Source organism: Fundulus heteroclitus, chromosome 12 (genome assembly GCF_011125445.2).
Source record: "Fundulus heteroclitus isolate FHET01 chromosome 12, MU-UCD_Fhet_4.1, whole genome shotgun sequence".
Taxonomy (NCBI): Eukaryota; Metazoa; Chordata; class Actinopteri; order Cyprinodontiformes; family Fundulidae; genus Fundulus; species Fundulus heteroclitus.
This window is the reverse complement of record NC_046372.1, coordinates 2697940-2718299: the sequence shown is the minus strand read 5'-3', so window position 1 is coordinate 2718299 and position 20360 is coordinate 2697940. Positions and strand designations below refer to the sequence as shown.

General features: G+C 41.7%; 1 protein-coding gene across 1 annotated transcript in view; it reads right to left on the bottom strand.

Moving 5' to 3' along the window:
• emid1 (EMI domain containing 1) overlaps positions 1-20360 on the bottom strand; it is a gene marked incomplete in the record, with an annotated part of 79523 nt that overhangs the window by 21602 nt on the left and 37561 nt on the right. The window contains 5 exon segments of the mRNA XM_036143688.1: positions 2255-2362; positions 2459-2503; positions 4394-4526; positions 4622-4683; positions 4790-4879. Coding sequence (XP_035999581.1) covers positions 2255-2362; positions 2459-2503; positions 4394-4526; positions 4622-4683; positions 4790-4879 — 438 coding nt within the window.

Sequence of the window (20360 nt, the reverse complement as noted above, 5' to 3'; positions counted from 1 at the left end):
AACAGTCGATAGCAGGAGCAGATGTTATGGCACAACTTTGGCCGCCATTTACTTTAGTCTTTATGGCTGCAGCTAAAGGTGGATTAAGTTTTCCTCAACAGGTCATCCGTTATTCGTCCACATCGAGTAGTGAGTTCTGGATTTAAAGGAGAGATTTGCGATCTGGTTTCGCTCCAGGCTGATGACGATGAACAGGAGGACACAGACACGAGTGCACACTGTGCCTCACAAAAGTATTCACCCCGTCATGACAAACTTAACTTAAACCTATGTATTTTGAGGGGATTTTATGTAATAGACAATCACAAAGTACTGCATAGTTGGTATGCAGAGGGAAAATTACAAATATTTTACAAAAAAGTATGCCGTGCATTTGTGTTCAGCCTTCTTCACTCTGATCCACAGGAATATAACTGCATGACTTGAATCCGATTAATTGATTTTCTCCCCTTTTGTTTCAGAAAAACAAATTGCTGAAATTATTTTTAAAAACTTACTTTTACTTCAATAATCTCAATTGGGAGCTGGCCTGAATTCAAAGAGCAACTTATTACGAACTTTAAAGAGACAGCGTGTAACTAATTTGGCTTTCAATTAGCAAAAATCAATAAACAAGCAAAGATGACGGTAGCTCATGCTATGTGCCGTTTTTTGTTGAAATGGAGGACTATCCATACTCTTTGCCAGGCGAAAGGGAAGAGAAAGTAACCAAGAAAAGAAAAAGAAGTGATAACTGGGAGAAAACGAGAGTCTGTATTGGCGTAGCGATCATTGCCAGGTGGAGATAATTCATGAGGGAGTGGGGATTCATAACGGATGTGGAGGTTACAGGCTTTCCACTGGACAGGTAAGTAAATTCAATATAACAGCGACGTTTGTTTTTGGTGTTATTTTAGAAGCAGCAACTACTCTGAGCTTGAACTATTTTAATAACAAGAATTGGTAAAAAATTGTTACCTGACTCCGCCAGATAGATTTGCTCCGCATATCCATCTGGAAACCTTCCGTTGAAGTAATTTTGGGAAGGGGCGAAAATACTGGTTAGCTGATTGGCCTATGTTGGTGATAGACGGGCCAAATAAACCAATCAGATCAACGAAGCATATGACGTACTCGTCAACATGCTTCGTCGTCGCTCTGTTACGAGCGACGACGAAAACACAAGCTACTCTTGCTGCTGCAGGTAAAGGCTCGTTAGCTCAGCAAAGAAATACTCTGTAATGCCGATAAAACTTGCTCGATAGCCACGCTAACGCTAGTTTCATCGGCTGAAGCCGCCATGTTCTTTAGACTGAACTGACGCGCTTCCCGTTGCGTCACACCTCAACCCGCCTCAAAGCCAACGCTGATTGGACGTTCGTTTGGTGAACGGCTCCAAATTTTCTTCAACGGAGAGTAGCCAGACTGATCTGCGAGTGAAACCTTGAAAGCTCGCGAGATCAGGATGGTCTCACGAGGCTAAAAAAATTGGTCTTCAGACACCAAAATCCCTGCAGCTGTAATTACAGTGAAAGGTGGTTCTACAAAGTACTAATTTAGTGATGTTGAATATGAGAATCAGAATCAGCTTTACCGGCCAGGGTTGAGAGCACAAACAAGGAACGCAATTTTGGTTTCACACACTTACAGCTTCCTGACGTACAGACATATATGTATATGCCTGTGGACATAAATATGCAAGCCAGACATTTCAGGATCTAATTTAGAAATAACGCTTAAAAAAAAAGAAGATAATTTTCTTTCCTCTTCCCAATTCTATAGTAATTTGTGTTGCGTTGGCTACATAAAAACACCAATACACACTGCAGCTTGTGGTTGTTACGTAAAAAACAACAGATATTTCAAGGGTTGTGTCCTTTTTTGCAAGGCACTGTATGCAGCCAGTAAAAACTTTTAGAAACATATAACTTTAAATGAAAACCAATAAAATAAAAATTCCCCCGAGCAACCAGCAGACCTCAAAGGCCGCTGGAATGTCCCAGCTTGCAGCTCTGGAGGGTCTTTGGGCTGACCAGAGCCCAAAACCCTTCCAGTGACAAACGCTCTGCACCAGTTTATCGTGTTGTTTCTGCTGCTCTGTGGTCGGTAGCGATCCATTCACTAATCTTGTTCTATTGACAGTATTGTTAGAGACGTAAACAATTGCCCTGCGGCACCTACTAACTTTTACTGAGGGCACACACCGAACATGTGCTCACTGATAATCTGGGTGACCAGTTTATCTAATCTCACTCTACCTTTGGTCCAGTCTTACCTGCTGGTCCGGGTGGGCCCTTCGATCCGGGAGCTCCGGACGGACCCCTCGCTCCCACCTCCCCCGGGGGCCCACTGGGACCTGGCAGCCCTCGAGATCCTGGCTTTCCTGCGAGGAAAGAAACAATCAGGAGTAATCATGAATCCCTCACTGGTTTACATCCTGCATGACATCAGCCAAAAGCCAACTGCAATTACGACTCACCATCTCTGCCAGGAAGTCCATCTCTGCCCTTTTCACCCTGAGGACCTGAAAGGAAAACAGGGAGATGTCTTCATTTGGAGGTTCATATGTGTGAAGAAACCTGAACTCGAGCCACCTGGAGATGATGAAGTGTAAAATCCACTGAGTCACGAGGCGCATTTCTGTCCAAGTAACAGCTTCTCTGTGAAAGCAACGGGCGTGTGTAGTGCAACACTGCTGTCTCGCTGGTGTGTCACTAAAATGCTGATTTCAAAAATGCTAACTAATTGTATCGCTTACATAAAAGTGCATTTCACAGTTTCTGGCTGGTTCATTACAAAGCGGACACAAAGTGTGAGTGAAGGACGTCTGGTTTTTAATCCATGCAATCCTTTGCTATATCAGTACCCAACTCTGATATCACCATGATGATATATTTGTGATATACTGACCAGTCCTAATCTAGGAATTAAAATGTATGCCCCTTCATTTAAGCAAAATACCTTAAACTCATTGAGATTGCATGAAACATGTCAAGTAATGCTCTCAGGTGGATTTAGGTCTGGATTTTGACTAGACCATTCTAACAAATGAATGCTTTGAGCTAGACTATCCATTGCAGCCCAGCTGTATACTGTGGTAGATTTAGTGTCGTTGTGGCTTATATGACAATAGCTTGGACCAGAGTTTATTTAGAGTATCAAAGTAGAGTGGGCTGAATATAAATGCACATCAAAATGAACACATTTCTGTGTGTGTTTTTTTTTAAGTCACATTTATCTTCCACAGGACAATCATGAACTGCTTTGTGTTTTTCTACCAGACAAAGTGGTTCGGTCTGAGCGCCCCATCGAGATGTGCTGCCGCTCGGTTCTTTGGTACGGATTAAAGCAGGAAAAGGTTAATCAGCTGACGACAAGGTCGTGCAGTAAACAGTGAAGCCACAAAATAAACCAGTGTACTCCCTCTATTACTTTGCCATTTAATAATAACACAGTATATGAGCCAGAGCAGAGAAATGTAGGAACTCACAGCAACCTACCCTACCTACCCTGTTGTTTCATAGGTAAATACATTCATCAAGGACATGAATGAACACTTAGCGTATTGGTGTTATCTTTTTTTGCCAAGCAAGGAAGTGACACTTACATTATATATTTCTTCAAACAGAGGCTGAATTGTCCCCTAGTCATTGTTTTTCCCCTAATTAAGGAAGTTAAAGTTATATTGGCCATTTTGTAATGAATCATATTTTTTGCTCTTAATCAGAAGGATCCATGTGCCTTCAAAAAATGGTATTGAGTATTTTCTTAGAATCAGTATTGTGTTTGAAACATTTCGGTTTCGTAACAACTCTAGTATGGATAGCTTTGCAAGGGTAAGCTTTTCTTTAAATCTTTCAGCTTCAGCAAAAAAAAAAAAAAAAAAAAACTTCCGCGTTGACACTATGCCGATATCCTCGTACTGCAGTTTTATGCTCCCAATGTGTCAAAACTATTTTCTCCAACAAAAACAAAAGGGTTGGAAAAAGCACACGGAAAAAAAAAAAAGTGTTTTTGGGGAATAATTTTGGACAGCAGATTGCAACACACCCACTTTCATCATGATGGTCTAATTTCATTTCAATAAAATCTGTGCCGATGGACCAGTTAGACTAAACAATACGTTAACAGTTCTTCAGATGATGTAGTTTTGGATGTGCTGGGTTCAGCGTAGGACATGTGTGAGTGGATACCCAAGGCTCCTGCTTTTCTGAACGGAAATAAGTGTGAAAGGTTCAGGAAAAAGGATGTGAGCAGGTAACGCAGAGAAAGCAATGATCATATTTGCTTGAAAGAAAGGAAGGAAGGAAGGAAGGGGTGTTTTTTTTGACAAAGTAAAGAAAAATAAACTTCTAGAGTCTAATTAATGGAAAATGAACATACATGTCCATTATCACATGACGCCATGGGTTACCTGCAGGTCCCTGCTCACCGGGGGCTCCCTGAGCCGAGACTGCACCCATCAGCAGCGAGGCCTCTGGAGCAGTTCCTCCTTTGCTTTGAAGGTGGCGATGGGAAATGCTGCCCGGCGCTGTGAGCAATAGCACCTGGGAGGGGAACAAAAAACAAACACAGGTCATTTAATAACATCTTTATATAAAGAAGGCCTGTGAACTTGCTCAATGATTCAGGTAGTTTTCACCTTTGACTCTAGCGAGTTGAGCTTTTCGCTTAAAGCTGTGATTCGACTGCAGTTCAGACAACCTAAAAATCAGACAATGGATTTTTTCAGCTGCAGGATGAAGACCTCGGTGCATCGCTCCGCCGTCTTGCTTTTATGTAGGAATAGCAACACGTTCTCAACTCTTACTTGCGATTGATTCTCCTGTTCGTGCCGGCGGACGCCTCAGAGCGGAGGCTCTCCTGACTGCCTCTTGAGCTACGGGCTGGTTCGCTGGATCTATGGAAAAAGAAAAAAGAAACGGAAACGAAAGGTGTAAAGTTGCTGAAATCTTTGAAGATTAAAACGTGATTATTCGATTTGGAAGCTTGTGCATCACTGACAAACTGGTGGTAAAATACAAACATACCCCCCTGTAAAATTAGGCCAATTCTGCAGACATGCCTTTAATGGTTTCATCATCTTATTCACTACTTTTACATCTCATGCAGTTGAATGTTGTCTGTGTATAGTTGTAGAAAGAGAGCAAAACATATTTTAATGGTTTCACAACACCAAGGTAATTGACTACAGACATGAACAGATTTAATTACCGTTGCGAATGCTTTAATATTGCACCCCAGGCTTCAAGATAAAACTTTCCGGGCCAGAGGGGGAAATTATTTTACTCCGTATGTTTCTTCGAGTCTGCGACATCCAACTATATGACGCCTATAAGTAAAATACTGAAAATAGAGGATTTATACGGTAGAGCAAAATCCCACTGTGGTTCATGGCAGCTGAACAGTATTTATACCCCTTTAAACCTTTTCACATTTTGTCATGCTACAAATACAAAGTTGCATGCATTTCTTTGGGATTTTTGTGTGACAAACCAACACAAAGTAAAGCAGGATTCTGAACAACAAAACAACATGTGGTTATAAATAAAAATGTCTGGGTTGCATTTGTATTTTTGCCCCTTCAAGTCAATAGTTTGTAAAAAAACAACAAAAACAACTTTTGCTGTGATTACAGCCGAAAGTACAGAGAGAGCATCTGTGAACTGCAATCTCTGCTAAAGAAAAGCATCCCCACAGCATTATGCTGCCACATCTGTTTTAACAAGGATGGTGGTATCTCATGGATAATATACAGTATTAGTATTTTGATATTTTTTTTTTACATGCAGACCAAAAACTTTGGTTTTGGTGTGATCTGACCAGAGCATGTTCTTCCACGTTTGCTGTGTTTAGCACACTGCAAACGGGACTTTCCAGGGATCTCTTTCAATAATGGCTTTTTTTTCCGCCTCTTATACAAAGTTTGGGATATTGTTTTATAACCTATTTGAAACTTCACAGCTTTATCCCTGACCTGAATGGTATTTGCAACGGACCTATATATTGATCTTTAAAATGTCTTAATTGAGAGAAAAGTGGAGCCAAAATCAAATGCCTTGTTTTTGTGCACAAACTTGGCTAATAGAGCTGATTCTGATTTAACAAAACCCTGAGGCGTTCACTAAAGGGCTGTGTTTAGGCTGGGATCAAATTACACACACTGTACGTGACTTCTTAAGGCTATGAGTTGGGGGGGAGGGAGGGGTGGTTGGGGGGTACAGATGCAAACCATTTATTTCTTTATTATTTGTAAAAACTTTGAAAATCATGCACCGTTCTATTTCTGCTTAAAAATTACACGCTACCTTGATTTCTGCTAAATAAAATCCCCAAAGCGCATCACAAAGTTTGCGGTTGTAACAGGGCAGAAGGCAGAAAGGTTTGGGGGTGTAAATACTTTTGCAAGGCAGGTCAATATGTACTTCAGGAAATCACTACCATGATATGAAACATAGTGGGTTAGTGTTTATGACATAGCGTGCTGTTTGCATTTGTTAGGGAAGATTTGTTAGGGAAACACTTGATTTTGACAAACTGAGGAGAAGAGAGATGTTGAAATCCGCAGTGAGAGCAGCCGCTTTCGCCTTGCGTTGCATTTCTGAAATCTAAGCTGCATGCTTGCTGCGTCCTTGCTACGTTGTGTTCCTTTTCCATTGTCTCTTTATGCAGTTTTAATCTGCAAGGCTGGGGACTCAAGGCATGTAAAGAGAAACAATGGATTCCTTTGTGAGAAGAGAATGGGCTGTCTCAGCCCTCGTTCTGTCTTCCCTTCATTTTACAAAGTGTAGGAGTTTGCATCCCGAGGTTCTGCGAGGTTTTGAATGGGTTAGACTTTTGTGGAAACGCTAGACTGATTCCATTGTCCTGGCCAGCTTTGCCCTGGTTGGCCCAGGTGCTTCTAAAACAAATAAAAGGCAGGGTTCAGCACCTCGTTAGCCACCAGGAAGCATGTCTTTCCTTTCGGTGCCCAGGCTACGCCAAGTGCAACACTGAAAGAAGCCATAAAAAAGCACCTGCAGCGCACAGCCGAGGCGAGAAGGCCACATTCCCCTTTAAACGGCTTCACTTGACATAACAGCAGATGCCATAATCCACCGCTGGAAAGCCGAGTGATTATTACCACACGGAAAAATAAACATTTTACATAAACTTACTAAGCAGCAACAGCGAGACTCATTACCCAGAGCACAAAAACACGCTGCACATGGTTCAGAGTAAATTCACACTGCTCCCATCGTGACTCCTTGCTTCACCTTTGCGCTCATGATTTCACTGTTTTGGGTTGCGGGCATTTCTCGGCGGATTACATGTGTATGCAGACTCAAACAATCTACAGCTTGAGATTGAAATGTTGTGGCATGAGCTCTGCGTGTTCCCTCTTACGTGTTTCGGTAACAATACAAACTCTCGCGCTGAGACGGGGAGAGCACACATTCCCTTTCGGCCGGCCCACATGTCAGTCCACATGAGGGAAAGCAGCGGAGACAAAGGGAGGCGTGCATGTGTGTGTACATGTGGGAGTGCATCCCGCAGAGCCTCCCCGCAGAGTCCGGCTCATGTGGACGTCTGTTTTCGATTACAAAAAGGAGGGGGGGGGGGGGCGATCTGGGGTAGGAAATATATCGGTCTTGCTCCTTCCCTCACAACCGAACCTCTTTTCCCTCATTGGTAAAGAACATTTAAGATCGGCTCCCCCCAAGCTGAAGCTTTTGTTCATGGAGTTGGGCTTGCTTGGAGAGAAAAAAACCCACTGCCTCCTACTCAGCTCTGCGACAGCAAAAAGGCATGTTTTCATCTGCGCCTCATGCGACAGTGTCAGCATTTGGCCAGGTCTGCGACGTGTGTGCAGACAGACGGAGGACGAGCGGGACCCGCCGCTCTGCTGGCCAGTGACAACATCGCTACACTGGATCAGCTGTTTGATCTCACTGACTAATTGTCCCAGCTCAAGGGGATGAAGAAATGTGATAATGTGTTTGACCTTTTCACCCCCCCCCCCCCTTACACTAGCGTCCAATCAGCAGCTGAGCCAGACGTCCCTCATTAGAGATAACCCTGGAGAGAATGCTGCAGGCCAGAGACTGCACCTTTTCTTATTGCACACAGTTCAGAGGGACGTTTGCAAACTCCATCCCGGCATTATCTTTGCCACTGACTTAATCTCGGAGAGAAATAAGCAAGACGTGAGCGCGCCAAGTTAATATGTTCCGCTTTCGTTATCGGTGGCTTTAGTTAAGAAAATATAAGCGATGAGGCTGTAGAAGCAAAGGGATTAACAGTCCATGCGCCCAAAAATATTAAGACACTGAGCGAAATGTAAACAAATATAGTGCTGGAATTAAAAAAAATATATGTAATTAATTCATAATGATGTGTGCTGCATTTTCTATTTACTTGAATTTTGCACCATGTGCTGGAATTTCTGATTGAACTGTTAAATCATGTTCTGCAGGGAACACATTCTACATATAGATATGTTATTTAAATATATATGTACCTCAAATATCATTAAACAGTACTCTTCAAAATGCAAGCAGGGACAGAGCGAAGTTTATTTTAGGATGATTCAGCATTGAGACCCACCTAACTCAGAGTGAACCAGAAGGATTTGTTATCTTTGCAGAGGGATTGTGGGCCTGAGTTTCTGTCTGTCCTGTGCTGAGAAATTAAATGATTTTGTAACAGTCAACACTTAATTACTCGTAATGACCGTCAGAACAGTGTGGTGTTTTATTTAATCCCGTGGAACTGCTCAATGAATGCTTTTGAATTATTATGAGGAATAGTCATTACAATGACAGTTTTGTGGCTGAATGTATTTTAGAAATGCTACTTTTGAGATTTAAGGGTCTCAGAGGATTCTAAAGCCTTGTTTGCAGATTAGTGATGGCTGTCACTCAAGGGTTAGTGTTAGCTTTACTAGCACACCGTCTGGAATTGTGTCCTCAGATCACTGGGAACTTTTGGAAATTTGAAGGTGGCCATGACGACTCATAAAAGAATAAACAAAAAATACAAACACTCAGGATGATACCAGCTATTTACAACAATCCTAGCTCCAGAAAGTTAGCTACACTGCATTTTATGCATGCAAACATGTTCTGAGGTTGTGTAAGTGCAGATTTACAAGCTGCCATCAACTTTTTATATGGGAGCAGCCATATTTGATTTTTAGGGCAAAGCTGCAGAGAAACTCCATCTTTCCAAATTTGTATTGTTGCTTTGTTGGCTGCTCAAGTAGATTTTTCAGAGCTGTGACGTCCCAGCGTAAGATGAACCGGCCATCGGTGCTACGGTTATGTTGTGTGGTCAGCCACACCTGCAATCCCTGGCCACCTGGCCCCAGGACCAGGACCAGGACCAGGACCAGAACCAGGACCAGGACCAGAACCAGGACCAGGACCAGGACCAGGACCAGGACCAGGAACAGGCTTTGGGTCCCAGGGCAATCAATTAATGTGTATTTATTTTTGGCAATATTGACAAGCAAAGTGTGTTAGTGTATTTATTTCGCAAAACGCGGCACACTTGAGAAAGACTTTATTGAGTAGAAGAAGGCTCAACACAATTTTCCTCCTTTAGTTTAATTTCATTAATACCCCTAACACCACAGCTGGGACATTTGCTTCTTTATCGTGGTTTTATATTTGGCTTAAGCTCCAGAGTTCTTGTTTTGTTTTCAATATTATCCTAAACAATGATTAAAGTAAAATTTGCTGATCACCACTTTGCTCAATTTCCTCTTTAAAACCACAATAGAAGAAGATACAAGACCAGCGATCTTTCATTATTAAAGAGCATTTAGAAAAAATGCTAAAACAAAGATAATAATAAAGCTTATATTTTCAACTGGCCCTGGCATCCTATGTGTGTTGAGCTTTTAGTAAGAGATAAATGTGGCAGCAGCTCTGAAAGAAAACATCTACCCACAAAATACAGTCAGCAGACACAGTGGAGTCCACACCCCTGATCCATCTCTGTCTGGTTGATTAGCTGAGCTCAGCTCTGTAGCATCATTAGTGACCAGGTGCTGACAGCCGGGCGTTTATCTCTGTCTCTGTACCAGACACACATAAGTCTGCTGCTGTCTTTACACAACACAAAGATGTGAGTCTGATTACAATAACCATTGTTCACAGACACGTCCTTTTTTTGGTCTAATCTCAAAGTGCGAGACAACTGTTTATAATTTAAAAAAAATTGCTTCTTTCAGCCATCTGGCCAGCAGCGCACAGCAACAGGTGGGGGAGGGGGGAGTGTTGTGCTAGTCTGTGGTTTATATAGCCAAGGGGAAAACTACAGACACACTGGCACTTATTATATTAAGTTCATTTTGAGGTAGTAATATTTGTTACCAATCATTTAACAATGGTAACTGGATCATGCCTACTAAGTTTGTAATGTAGCTGTTTATAAGAAACAAACATTTTACATTTGTGTTTGTAACATACTAAATAAGCCCTTGTTCAAATAATATAATTACGTTTTAGTTTGTAGCTGGAAGATGAACTGAAATGATGATTTCAGTTTTACTTTTTACATGTGGTAGTCTATAGAGTAGCAATAAAGAAACCACTTGAGGTTGTAAAATTATTCATTTTCAACAGGATTTTAATTTAAAACAAGTTCAAATAAATCTATGAGCTTTAAACCTATACGTTCAGTTCCACCAAAAGCTAAAGAATTTAATTTACCAGTGAGAGAAAGCCAAATGGATTATACGTACTTTTCTTCAGTTTGGGCTGCTGGACTAACACTTTTCCTCAGTGAACGACTCAGACGTATAGCAGCTGATTTTTAGTGTTTAGAGCTGATCCAGCTAAAAGTTTTGCTTCCCTTGCTGCTGACTGGTCTCAGTCTGGTTTTCTGGACGTCATCCGAAGAAACAAAACCTGCATCTAGACCCCGGTGTTTACAGTTCTTTCCCAGGGTCTTGGGTTTCTTTTATTAGGTGTTCCGCCTGAATGTTTGAACAGACTTCGTCATTTCCTGACTTTAGAAAACGTCGCCTCGAGCCTGAGAGCAGAGCAGCGCTCAGACTGGACCTGCTCGGCTGTAATTGCAGGTAAGAAGGAAGCTTGGTCTTACAATTAAAAGCTGGTCAGATAATTGATCCCAAAGTTGAACCCAGACTTTCACACAGTTTGAGCCGAACACAAGCGCGCCCAGGCAGCCAGATTACATCTGCTGTTTTATATGTGGCTGGGAGACGAGCGCTAACAACCTGCTGCAAATGAACCCTGGGACTTAAGGGACTCTGGGGTGAGAGCATGCAGGGTCAGAGAAGGTTCTCACCTCATGTGCACACATCTCACCTCATCAGTCAGCAACAACACGTGACACAAAGCAGGGAAACTCGCTGTAGCACCCAATCAGCACCTTTTACAGGACTAAGCCTCCAGGTTACTTCCAAGGCAAACATGAATTAAATACATGTCATCTGGTTACCTCATTAGACAGCAGACGTTTGCATACGCCCATAATATAAATAAATGTTATATTAATTGTTGGAATTTAATTACTAACGTTTAGGGAAATGTTGAACCTCCCCCTCACGCTTATTTTAGTCATTAACAAGCTTAGGTATACTGAGAGCGTGAAAGAAAAATGGCCGACGACAGGCTCTACTAATTGGGCGAGGGAAGGTAAGTTTATTTATAAAGAACTTTTCAGCACTAAGACATAATTCAAATTTTGTCCTTTCCACGCAGGACAAGTGAAAATGCCTTCTGTGGAAACATTTCATGACCATACCATGTAAACAATAATCTATTTATATATAAAGGTAAGGCTTTTCTACACCTGGTCACACTAAATCAACTAATAAGCATGATGGTGGCAAAATGCTGCGATGGCTCTGTTTGCTGCAAGTGGTACTGGTTCATTTAGCAAACAAATTAATTAGCATGGCGTAGTATTAAAATCAAGAGGTTCACAGTTAACATGTTGGCGTAATTAAGTGTTTTAACAGGACAATAGTTTTAAACACAGTTTTAAACTAGGCTAAAGCATAAAGCTACTCATTGCGTATCTGGAATGGACTTTGCTGGGTTCATTTGCTGGTGCCAGGAAAGCAACCAACTGTCTACTAATTATGCCAAGAAATGTGCTTAAATATTCAGCCACGTTTATGCTAGTGTCATGTTCATGGCTGTAAAATAGTTTTTTTTCTCTGCAATTTGCTAAATGATAAGTAGGGATGTATGCATACATTTGAGGCCATGTCTATGGTTTTGACCCTGCGCGGATCAGAGAAAATCCACAATGAATTTAAACTTCTGCTCTCAAATTTTATTAGAAAGTTGCATGTTGTCAATTATCCCTCCCTGAAAAAGAGCCGGTCAAATGCATCATTAAAAGTCCCTAAGTGCTTACTGCATAAACACTGATGAGAAGTGTAAACTTGTGATCAACATTTATATGGTGGGCAGCTTTACTTTAATCCAGTTTTCCTCTGAGTTAATTGGTAACTGAAGCCAGACCATTTCTTACTGGCTATAAATATTGCCATGTGTCTGGATTCACATTTGCCTTTTCTGCACATTTTGATTTGTTTCTTCAATAACTTAAAAACATACAAGACATTTTTGCCTTAGTTAGATTAATCTATAAAATTAATCTAACTAAGCCTTAGTTAGATTAATATTATAGATTAATCAGATTCAAGAGGCAAGATTTACTCCCTAATAGGCAAATGAGGCTAAATTCAAATTGTGTAAATATTTTATTCGACTTCTCATCAACAACTAAAACTGAAAAAGAAAAAAAGCAGTCTAATGAATGAATGATGATCTTATAAGTGGTTGTTAATTCTGAAGCCATGTGTGCACAGATTTTTCCATAATTATCCAACACTGGACGGGAAAAGCAAATGAGCAGAGGAGCGTCCAATTTTACCTGTTCACGTTGCGACTGTCTGCACCAAGTCTTACATCTGTCTTTTTCAGCCTTCCAGATGTGCTCACACACGCAGCCTCTAATCTTCCACAGGAAAGAGGAGGGTCTCCGGCCTTTCCTCCCACTTCTCTGTCGAGCTGACTTTACCTCACCTTCCCTATGTTTCCCACCCTCTCTGTTTTTTTCCAGCGCATTCTTATAGCGATGCTGATGTCAGTGACAGGCATCTCAGTCTGACCGGCCCTCCCCAGCAGGAGCTGGGGTGTAATCACACAACAATGCTGGCCTTCCCGCTTATTAGCTTCTCGAGAAAGTTTCATCACGGAAAAAAAAAATGTTAGTAATCTGTGCAACAGACAGTAGGACCAGACAGTCTGAAATACCTGGAGCTGACTTGCAGGTACTAATTACAGGCAAATTGAGCTTTGTTTGAGAGGCATTCACCACCTTCACCTCTAATTAAGGGACAAAATAAACCCGACTCTGCTGCACTGCTTGCTCCAAGATGTTGCAGAAATAGCAGGAGAGGAGGTTTAGGGTTCAGAAAGAGCAATAAAAACATTTTTGCTAAAAATAAATCATTAAAAATGGAAGTGATTTAAAAAAAAAAACTTAATGTTCTCCATAAAAAAACAACAACCCTCAGCTGCATTGTTAAAATGGGAACTGCTCTTTCTCTGGCATGAAAGCAAACAGTGCTGCGGTTTCTGCAGCCTGGCTAAAATTATTGGTGGCCACTGTCAAAACTGCAGCACGCTGACTTGACAAACAATCTGGTCATGGCAGGCTGCACAAACATTTACTTCGTCTGAAAGCAGCAGATGCAGAGGCGGACACTTCTCACTTATATTAAAAATGACACGGTACCTCAGAAGCTCCTCCTGTCCAATCCCCTGGTAATCCTCTCTGCTTCACTGAAGAAGATATTCATCTGGCTTTTCATCCAGGAATGTCCAAATGTTTAATCTTTTCTGTCTTGGGTTACAAAAGATCAGCTTTGTCAAAACTATCCACACACCGACGGTGGAGGCCAGGCAACCGTGCTCGTAAACGTGCTGAATGGAGATCTCATTCATCCATTTACACAAAGCATTTAAACTTCGCCTGAACTCTTACCACAACCTGAACCTATTTCTACAGTAAATAACTTTTGTTTTTGGTGCACAGTAGATGCACGAATTGCACACACAAAAAAATGGGCTTTAGTTAATAATATAAGGTTTATAAGCCTTTTTAAACATCCATCCCTCCATCCTATTGTCTTTTACTTATCTGAAATCAGGTCGAGGTCAACAGGTCAACTGACTGCTTTATATGTGGATGAGCAGTGCCTCTACTCCGAGTTCCTCATCCTATTTCCAGGGCTAAGTTCAGCTCCACTGTAGAGGAAGCTCATTTTACACACTCCTATCTGGGATCTCGTACTTTCCATTATGATCCAGATGTCATAAACAACAGTGTCAGATTGAGACCTTTGCTTTTTGGCTCAGCTTTCTCCTGAAAACAAAATATGAAAGCGGCGTCAGGAGAGCAGCAGACGAGGCCCTGGGTGGGCAACCCATCTCCAAAGCCATCCTATCATCACTGGTGAACAAGACACCTTAGGTACATGAACTTCTTCACTTGAGGCCAAGACTTATTCCCAAACTCACATTTGGCTCAAGTAGTTGCTAGGGGTCATGGCAAAGATGAGGCCCCGAGGCAACAAAAACCAGCAAACCAGACACTCTCCTCTCCAGGACTACACCTAGAGATCTTGTCTGTGAACATAAAAGGCCGTCCTGGCTGAGTCTGAAACCCCACTGGGCAGAAGCTAGACTTTGTGCATAGAATGTGGACACGGTTCTTGCTTTATACCCGGATCAGATACCCTAAAAACCAATCCAGGTAGCCCCTACACTTGCAGAATCTTCCACAAAATACTTTGAGGGACACAGTCGTAAGCTTTCTCCATATCTATATAACGGGTTTGGGAACCAAATTCCCATGACTCCCTTTCATCTGTTTTGTTTCTTGCTTAAATATATTCCCAAAGGAAAAGAGAATGCCTCCATCAAAGATGACACATCTGTCTGTCTTTACAGTGTCTTTAATAATTTTTTTTGACTTTCAAACATTGATATTCCTTCTCTTTCATACAGCCTGGATCACAATTAGATGACCAAAAATGCAAATTAGTTCATGACATCATCCAGGGACTTTTAGGACAGCCAATAGCGCCTTTCCTCGTTCAGGAGTTGGCAACAGTGAAGTGAAGCTATGTTTCTAACTCTGTTCCAACACTGCGTATATTGTTACCAAACAACCAAGTCTTGGTGATTCATTAACAGTTTAAGGCCAACATATCCTTGTTCCGTCAGCGGATCCAACCTAAATATGACATCATTTTTTTTTTTTTTGCATAACGATGCTTTGTTTATTGTTGAAAGTTCCAGGAGTTGCCAAATTCCTAGAGTCATGTTATAAGACTTTTATTCCACATATGTGCACCAGTGAAGCTCTCTAGATCCAGGAAGCTGAGAAATTACACAAATAGAGCCGCCGAGGCTCTTAGATATCCAAACAATGGTCTGAAAAGACTAAACAGTGAAAGATGGCGAATTGACCAAATGTTATGATGATAATGGCAGCACATTATGTAGACTTTACACGCCACTGCCCTCTGCAAAAACATCCTGTAAAAATCCTGGCAAAGGCACATGTTTCTCTCTGACCATGTTAATTAGCATTTAAAAGCTGACATGGGTCCGGGCTCTCCGACAGAGCCGCAGCAGAGCAGAAAGCAGGCTAGTTTAAAAACTTTAATCCAAACATTATGCCCCCATGTCCACTGTTAGCGAATCAAACTTTCCCTTCACTATGTGACGGCCATGCTAACCCCAGCACACAGCTTGTTTATTCAAGCTTGGTCTGAACTTCGCAGGGGCCGGTTGTCACATCAGCCAAGTGTAATTTCCCTCCTGTTGTGTGATTTGTATGCGAGAACACAAAAAAGGTCCAATCTTGTAAAGTAAGACCTTTAATGACTCATATATCTTTGCCTTTTATTGTCAATGTAAATAACAAAAACAATAGAGTCCCCTGCAGAACAGTCAATGACAACCAAATAAAAATGCTGCGGTTAAATAACACTGACTGTGCGCTGGTGGCGAAACTCAACCATCCGGCGCCAAGAAGCAACTTTTTAACTGAAGTTGGGTCAGTTCCCCTTAGGAGGATATTCTGCTTCAATAGCAAACCATAAACCTGCCGTCCTCTCCGGGGTTACAAATGAACTGCCTGCCGAGAACATGTGCGGCAAAAAGAGGTCCAAATCTGTCATCACTTCTGTTTAAGTTATTTTTATGATTCAGCATCTTTCAGCGAGTATCTGTTGTCCACTACCCCCACTATGACAAATGATTTGAGCCTCAGTTTAGTCTTCATAAGCTTGGATCAAATTTCTGTGGAGGTATTTCAGTGAAGCTATGAGGGTTTGTCCCACAGGAAATCTTAAACGGAGCAGTCAGAATCATTCAAGACCCACAACTTCACAACATATTTTAAACGGGAGAGAGGCAGAGGAATCTGTGAGAGCATGCTATCGTCTCCTCTTTGTAAATATGTTTGTCTGCCAATGTAAGCAGCGTACAGAAACTAAAACTCCCCCGAGTGTCGAGGTCAAACAGATACGTGTTGTTGTTTTTTTTAACAGTCGGTGAAATGAATTATGCAGGGTGACAATTCGGTTGTGTCTTATTAAGGGATAAATATTTTTAGCAACAAAGCCTCAGCGCACGCACGCACATTTGTGAAAATGTACAAAAGCTGCTGTCACAACGTTCCTTATTTTGCCATATCTGTTGGTATCCAAATACGTTTTTTTCTTTTTATGTTGGTCCAAACGTGAAGCAAGTGAAGTACGTTTTGTGAAGCAGCAAGTCCCGTTACATGGGGTGTGTGTGGTTTATGGTGGACCTTTGCCACTTACAGCACATATGGGGGTGAAGGGTATTTTCACTGTGTTCTAGTGGGTCAGGCGTCAATAATTTAAGTTTCTTTCTGTAATTTTTCCCCCCGTGTATTATATCTTAAACAATTATCTAACTGCTTATGGGGTAACGGTTTAATGCCATGGACACAGTCTATGCCTCCCTTTACATGGTCTGATAATTATGAGTTAAATTAAGCTGAAGGTCCATTTTCTATTCAGTCAGTTTTTTTTTTGTTTTTTTTTGATGATCTAAAACGTTTCAGTGTGGAAAGAAGATGCAAAAACAGAAGAAATCTGTCAGGGGGGAGATATTTTTCCCAACACCATATACGAATCAGTATTTTAAAGTTTTGAGAAGTTAATAACCACATGCATTTTATCTACAAAAGAAAGTGCAAAGTTCTTTTAACGTGTGTCCCTGACCTTCACAAGACGTCTGGAATCAGTTCAGGCTGAACAAGAACTTATATGCCGGGTTCCTCAGTTTCAGATGGGAGGCCAACTCCATGAAGGAACCATATATGTAGTACCTGTCCTCTAACAAGACTAAGACATTTTGACCTTGTTTGAAGAAAGAACTAAATAAAATTTATTTGGTTGTGTCACACTATCTTTATACTGCACGTGCACCTTTAGTATTAAGAACCTTTAAAAAGATTCCCTGACGGCAGATAGGCTCCTGCATAAATGCAAAGCAGACACCAACGTCTGGCTAATAAAAACAAATCCAGCTGTTTCTGTGCGTCAAACCTGCGGGTTGTTGAAAGACATCCTCTGTTTTGCGTTTGCTTGAGTTTCTTAAGGTTTACTACAAACAGGCAGATGGGACTCAGCAGAAGGGTCTTAGATTCTCTCATCTTGATTGAAATGGCCACTTTGTGCAAGATAAGGAACTGAAATAAAAGTACAGCACGGAGCCTTCACAAAAAAGGTAAGAGCAAAAACTAGGAGCAAAAAAAATAAAAATACAGTTTATCGGCTCTAGTGGATTCCACCAACTGATGATCAATCTCTCTGACACGCGGTCGCAGATGTGAATGTTTTCAAAGCAGCGGCAGCGTGCCAAGATCAACATCATGACCTCCGAGCTCCAGGTTCTGTGAGGGATTGATGGTTCTTATGCATGCTACTACTACACCATCTTTACAACGAGCATGAGGCAGCAAAATGCAAATACGAGCATCACCCTTTGACTGTATAATTGTGTGCCCATCTACACTGGGCAGAGAGTGATCAATGAACAGTCCACTTGTGACTCAAACTTTCTATAACATATCAACCTGATACTAAAGGGCCCAGACAAAAGCTGCACAATACTGCTGGCAAAAGAGCAACATGGCACTAACAAAGGAGAGATTGGATGCAATGTTTACGGCAGAAATAAGCAATATTTCACCACTAGGTGGGGCTTGAGCACTGTTTGTAGACCAAAACCAGATGTGTGACAAGCCACGCCTCTTTCGCTCCAGCTTCAACCCGGCTCCCCCTTCCCCTCCCCTTCCCACCCGTCACCTTGTATAAATACACAGCAAAACAGCAGCACCTTTCAGAGGAAAATGTCTAGTGAAGAAGTAAGTAAATCATAACTTTTTAATGCTGTTAGCAAGAGAATGATTTGATCCGCTGGGCGTGCTCGCCGCCATTTTGTACCTGACGGTGGCATTGCAGGGTCAGGGAGGGCCTAAGCCCTGAGTGGCAGCTGTTCACATGCGCGTACGTGCACGCACGGCCGACCCGGCTTTGCGAACAAGAGACCGGAGAACAACACAGAGAGATGCTGTGTGACGTCATACCATAGTTCATCTAAAAAGATACATTTAGATCTTCACAAAACAATTATTAAGTTCTTTCTATCTGAAATAATTAATTTTCGTTTACTGCTCCTTTAAGTAGGCAACACACGCACCAAAACTCTCCTTCCTAAAATATATTTGGCAACTTATATGGGAGTTCCCTGTCCTTTAAGCCCATAACTGATGTAGAGCTAGAAAAGAAAGAGAGAAGTGAGCAAAATGTGGGTTACTAACATTTGATCCCATCATTACAATATTTATGCGCCACAATGTCATGTTCTCCTAATATCGTGCCGCCTTAGTCAAGACTGTCACTGTGCTGACAAGACAGAGCCTCTGTAAACAGGAGATACACACAATCCCACTGGAGCAGAGTCTGGAAACTATAATTAAAGACCGCACATTTCAGCATTAATCTCTCTCCTCCGAGAAGCAGTAGAATATCAAAAAAATGTGTTCAGGGGAGTGGCGTTGGGATCAAACCAGATGTGAATTTGCTGTTGCTAATTTGTAGACTGCAGATGTTTCCAAAACTCTTGGAGGATAAAGACATTCATTTATGTAAAAAAAAAGGGAATTAAAACTAAAGCCCTAACATGATGCAAGCTTGTCAGAATCTCTGTAAGTCTAAGGAGTCTAAAGAATATTTCTCAAGCTGTTTATCTGCATGCCTGAAAATGTGGTTTTATTAAGCTTGATTGTGCAGTATAGCATCTGCAATTAGCAAAACAAGAACAAACAATGTATTTGTCTTCATTTAATGCCTTCAAACTCTAAAGAAACATGTAAAAAAAATGCAGGTTGTAGAGACTTGTGTGACACGGGTTTAATCGGATACGTTTCTTTTAGAAAAAGTAATGAGCAGTCATTTTGTGCAACCTTTGAAACATACACTCATTGGCCACTTTATTAGGTACACCTTGCTAGTGCCGGGTCAGACTCCCCTTTTACTTCAGAACTGCCTTAATCCTTCGTGGCATAGATTCAACAAGGTACTGGAAACACTCCTCAGAGAGTTTGGTCCATCTTGACATGATAGCATCACGCAGATGCTGCAGATTTGTCAGATGATTGGATATTTTCTTGGCCCAAAGTGTGCCAAGAAAATATCCCCCACACCATGACACCACCAGCAGCAGCCTGAACCGTTGGCACAAGGCAGGATGGATCCATGCTTTCATCTTGTTGAAGCCAAATTCTGACCCTACCATCTGAATGTCACAGCAGAAATCCAGACTCATCAGACAGCACGTGTGAATTGTAGCCTTAGTTTCCTGTTCTTAGCTGACAAGAGTGCCACACGGTGTGGTCTCCTGCTGCTGTAGCCGATCGGCGTCAAGGTTCGACGTGTTGTGCGTTCAGAGATGCTCTTCTGCATCCTTTGGTTGTAACGAGTGGTTATTTGAGTTACTGTTGCTTTTCTAACCAGTCTGGCTATTCTCCTCTGACCTCTGGCATCAACAAGGCATTTGCTCCCACAGAACTGACTGGATGTTCTTTCTTTTTCGGACCATTCTCTGGAAACCCTAGAAATGGTTATGCGTGAAAATCCCGTGAAAATCCCAGTAAATAAACACTATGGCTGTGGCAGCCCCCGGCCCTGGTACAAAGTTTAGCCTAGGTTCAATGGGTAATTTCAGTTTCTTTATTTCCTTCCTGCATCCATTATCATGCCCCTTCTGGATCATCGTGAAAACATACTGCTTTCACTAGAG